The sequence below is a fragment of the Montipora capricornis genome, chromosome 2 (assembly GCF_036669925.1).
Source record: "Montipora capricornis isolate CH-2021 chromosome 2, ASM3666992v2, whole genome shotgun sequence".
Taxonomy (NCBI): domain Eukaryota; kingdom Metazoa; phylum Cnidaria; class Anthozoa; order Scleractinia; family Acroporidae; genus Montipora; species Montipora capricornis.
In genome coordinates this window covers 22,610,535-22,615,534 of record NC_090884.1, presented here as the reverse complement: position 1 = coordinate 22,615,534, position 5,000 = coordinate 22,610,535, and the positions used below count along the sequence as shown (strand labels likewise).

Below are 5,000 nucleotides of genomic sequence, written 5' to 3'. Positions count from 1 at the left end.
TTGTTTTTTAGATCAAACCTCTTTACTTAGGCCAGTCACGTGACAGACACAAACACTGAAATAAACCAATTATCATAAAGCAAATTTCTGCGACCGGAGAAAAGCGGAATAAAGGCTGCAACCAAGTCATGATTGGTCTTGCTTCTGCCAATGATTGGCTGAGAAGGTGGTCCATATGTTAGCTCATCATCACAAAATCTTAACAAACCAACAGACAAACGGATATATTGTACATACTGCTTTCAACACTCAATTTAACATTTAAGTTTTCAATTTTGAAGTCCATATTAGAGTCAATATAGCTTAACTTTTATTTTATAGAGGCTACAAAATCCATTAAGGTGATCAGTTCTCAACATACTTCAATGCCCAATACAATATTAATTTTAATTTTACTGTGGAAGTGTCACCAAGTTTACAAAGAGTTTTCATTTGATTTTTGAGTTTGTTTTTTACTCTATAAAAGAGTTTTCATTTGGGGTTCATATAGGAGACACTTAAGTGCTACTACGACCAAAAAATCATTTCTTCTTTTTCTTTCAAAACACGAAGTGACCCAAGTTATAAGCCTTGATTTAAAAAAGGCACCTGTTTATTTTAACAGGAATTTTCCTATTTAAGGGTCCACCATTACTAACTTTGAAATCTTGAGAGAGCTGGATTGAGGAGAAATTGGCATCAAAGATTCACGCACATGTACGTGACTGAATTAATATGCAGCAAGGCAGTTTCGGGCTTTCAGACTTGTAAACTCGAGTTTTGCATATATAAGAAGCTGCATTTACATGCTGAAATTTTAAGCTAGTGAATAAATGATGTCACTTTTCCCTAGATACAACCCTCTGTGGTCCAATTGGTCAGTTAAAAACTCACACTCAATGTAAAAAGCCTTTGGATAAAAATCAAAGCTCAAAAATTTTGGCCATACATGTACAAACACACTTTCAAAATCTGAAAGCGAAAAAGGAGGTGAGTTTTTTTAATCATAGTAGCACTTTAAAAGATGAATATAATAGGATCTTAATTATGTAAACATTAAATGCATGGCAAGGACTTCCAAGTTAAAATATTCTAAAAGTTAGTCATGATTTTCAGTTGACAAGGGTTAGTACAAAAATTGTCCGGATAGAAATTATTGAAAATAAGCAATTTTCTCAGGAGACTGTTAACCAAATCTTGATAACTGCATACAAAAAGATTAACTTTTCATTAACTTGTTTTACACGTCTTAAGGCAGGGATTAAAATATCATTTATCTGAAATCAAGTTTGATGACATGAATGGTTATTTTGAAGTGCTTATTGCCCTTATCTGGATAATTTAAGCGACTGTCTCATACAGACACATGAAAAATTCACAGTTGTATATTACCTTCTTGATATTTTTTATTTCTTCACTCTCTTCCTCTCTTGCCTCAACTGTCTTTTGCTTTCGAAGAGTTGCAACCTAAAAGCAAATCTCTTTATTACTGAGTAATAAAACCCTCACAGTTGCTACTAAAATATGTCCCAGAGATTGCCAGCTGAAATGTAAACAAATTATTGGCTTGCAGACAAGTCTAACACAAACAAAACTTTTCAGTCAAGGATGTTATTTTCCTAAAATCCAGCTGGAAGAAAACTTAACCATTAATTTTTTTTAATTTTAGGATTGCAATAAAAACTTTTTTATTCAAGTTTCAGTGCTGATCTTTAAATTTAATTCACAGTAAATGAATTGCAAATGAAACATGCTACCCAATTTACCCAATTTTACACCATGTGACAAAATCAGTGTGTTACAAGGAATAAGGTAACAAACATTACATGGATACAACTGCAGAACATGATCAAAGCTTAAGGTACAGTGAAGTGAAATTTTTCATAAAGTAATCTGACTGAAGTCTGGTGAACAGCACATGTCTTGGAAAGCCAAAGGCTAAGTATGACCCATGTATAATGAAAGGTATCCTCCATGAACAAAGCACTCCACAGTTTACAATCCCTTGAAATCAAGCATGGAAAACTGATAGAATCTTAGCTCAAATGTTGATTTTAATGTGGGTTCCAACTTAAAGTGGTACTACGATGAAAAAATCAAATCTTTATTTCCTTTGAATTTCAAAACTATTTTAACAAAACACTCAGTTTTAAGCCTTCATTTCAAACTCCTTATTTGACATAGCCACCGATCCAGAAAACTCAAACTCTGATCTTTTTCCTGTTGGTCCAGAGCTTTCTGCATCAATTTCTTCTTCAGCAGGCTCAGCTAGTATTGTGCTTGGTTCATCCTTGGGCCCCAGTTTATCTCTACAATAATTATTATAAATTGCTTCCATCGTCAATGCAATTCACCCACTCCTAGCTTGACTCAGGATGTCTCAATGATCAACCACTACACCACTCACCTATGTTCAGGTTTTTTTATTTTTATTTTTTTTTTGCCAGGCCCGTTTGCCAGTGGCATCTTCTACTGCACAATTACATGTACCATCTTATCCAGGCATAGGTAGGCCTATTTTGGTTCCTTCTTCTGTTAATATGTCCGCCTTGCCAACAATGTTGCTCTTTGCACCTTTTTTCCCTCAGTTCATTGCCCCTGTCCTCCTTGCCATCCCTTCAGAAGACGCTCACTGCAGGGGCTTCAGCTCCACCCTGACCAGGCCTTAGTTTCCTTTGGGCCTGGGTTTTCCTTTGGGCTGCACTTTAACTCTGGTGCTTCCTGCATTCTTTGCGGAGGGGACAAGCCATTTGCTTACGAACGTCCTGAAATCGTTGATGCATATGTATCAAACAAAGGTGCTGTGGGACATGTCACTGCTCCCTTCCTTTTCCCTCTGGTTTCTGGCTTGCTTGTTGATGGATGAAGGGGGCAAATCTGGTGGGTCGTCTTGTTCTGTACATGTCCTCTTCTACTGGTGCTTGTGTTTGTGGGCAGCATCATTGGGATTTCCTGCAAATGTGGTGGCGGGGAGGGGGGGGGGGGGCCTGATGGCCAAGCTTGGTATTGGGTCCACATGTCCCAAGATTGCTGTTTACCCCTGTGACCAATGCCTTCTTGGCATGAGGTGGCAGTTGGGGTGTTGTGTGGACCTGACATTCCCTAAATAAGTCAAGGGTCTACCCCTTGTATCTTCAGCTATGTGGCCAATCTTGTTGAGTGGATTCCTGGGTATGGTTACCAGATGTCTGGTCTTTTGCATTACCTGGGTGGTTGTATCGCAGCTGGACCTCCCGGCCCTTCCAGGTGTGGGAAGCATTTGTCAGTTATTTCTTCAGTTTTTACAGCTCTTGACTTACCTCTCCACCATGCAAAGAGGGTGGGTCCTACCACTTGCATGGATACCTTGGACATCAAACTTGATTCTGTCAACCAATTTGCCAAATGACATAATGGATCCTTTATCTTCTCAGTCATTGGTCTTTGTATTGGAGGTGTACCATAGGACAACTGCAGTCCCTTAGTAGCTGCCTGCGTTGTGTTGCTGGGGTGGTATGGCTTGGTTGTGCCTTTATTCATAGCATGGTCAGTTTGCAACGGTGTGCCCTCGTCTGTCGCATGCAGGTAACTCTTTCTCATAGTGGTCTCAGTCCATGTCAGCGTTCCTCCTGGTTTGGGCAGGTTGTGCTTTTCCAATGTAGGAGTGGGTCTTAAACTCTTGTACCGCTATGGTCCCCGATGTTGTACATCTCGTCCGCTCACTTCTAGTGGCAGCTGCCAGGCATAAATTTCATATTAACTGCTCAGCACCTGGCTGTTTTGGAAGCAGGGTCCCTAATGCCTTTTCTCGATTTCATTGGCAGGCATTTCGTCAACTGTCCCTGCATGGTGACCGCCAGCCTACAGTCATCTCACCGCCCTTGTGGCAAGCGTTCACTTGCCAGACCTGGGGAGGGCCTGCCTTGCCCTGGTGGTCCAGGGGTTGGCTTCTGCTGTGCCATTGCATTTGTATTTGCCATTGCTGCATATTGCCTGGCAACTGTGTGTTTGCTATGGCTGGTGATATTGCTGGCATTGCAACAAAACCTGTTTTTCATTTAACTTGCTTTGGCTTTTGTATAATGCCATTGTATTAGCCTTGGCTTGCTGCTCTGGGCCCCACACTCTTCTAGCTGGAGTTGCGGGTACTGGTGCTTGGGGTGTTGTTTTGCAATAAGGATGGTTTCATGGCCTCCAGTCCACAGGCCCTCCTCTCTCCAAGCACATGCTTGTTTGGTGGATGCCCTTGGGAGGTGGACTGCAGATCGGTTGCCATGGTGACCTCCTTGCTGCCAAGGAGAGTGCTGCCTCCTCTCTTGCTACCTTTACGCCACCTACCCTATAAATTGGCCTTAGGCTAGTGTTTTAAAGGAACATAACAAATCAAGATTTCATAAATACATGTAACTCATGTACAAAGGTTTATTTGCACAGGGGATTTTTGTCGCAGCAACTTAATGCAAAGTTTGCTGCACTCGGGTCGAAAGTCAAAAATTGCATGTGTAAACCGGGTGCGATTTCAATGCAATTTTACATCAATTTTTCACTGCAATAAACTGCAATTTGGGTGCAACTCAGAGAAACACAGTACCTTTGAACAGCAGTTTCTCTACAGTGCAGACACAAATGCTGTGTTTTCAAAGCAGCAGCTCATGTGTTGTTCAGATTTCTTTGGTTTTGGAAAAGTATGAATATTGCGGAAGACATTGGTGTTGCTCCTGCTTGTTTGTGTATCACCAATTCTGTAATTATAGCTCGGAGAAGACGATAAAGGAGCGAAAGAAACTCTTCAAGTCTGGTATTACTGTTAAACAACGGCTCCTCCAGTAGATGTAAGTACTGAGCTTGCCTCTCTCCTTTTCGATAAGTTCATGTCAACAAAAAATATTTTCAGTGAGAAGTTTGGAAGAAAGTTTTTAAATTAATTGAATGCAACACCCTCTGAACAAACATTTGTCTTCAAAGAGAAGTAGACTTTAGTTCAAGAAGCCATTGGATTCTGTGTGCAAGCAAGTGGTAACAAATTAAACCCGTGGGAGATG

General features: G+C 40.6%; 1 protein-coding gene across 2 annotated transcripts in view; it reads right to left on the bottom strand.

The window, feature by feature from the left end:
- The window catches only part of LOC138039127 (ras-specific guanine nucleotide-releasing factor 1-like), a 59,539-nt gene that overhangs the window by 44,365 nt on the left and 10,174 nt on the right, over positions 1–5,000 (bottom strand). For both annotated transcript variants that reach the window (XM_068885308.1, XM_068885309.1), the window contains exon 4: positions 1,372–1,446. In XM_068885308.1, the coding sequence (XP_068741409.1) occupies positions 1,372–1,446 (75 nt within the window). The remainder of the gene's footprint in view (positions 1–1,371; positions 1,447–5,000) is intronic.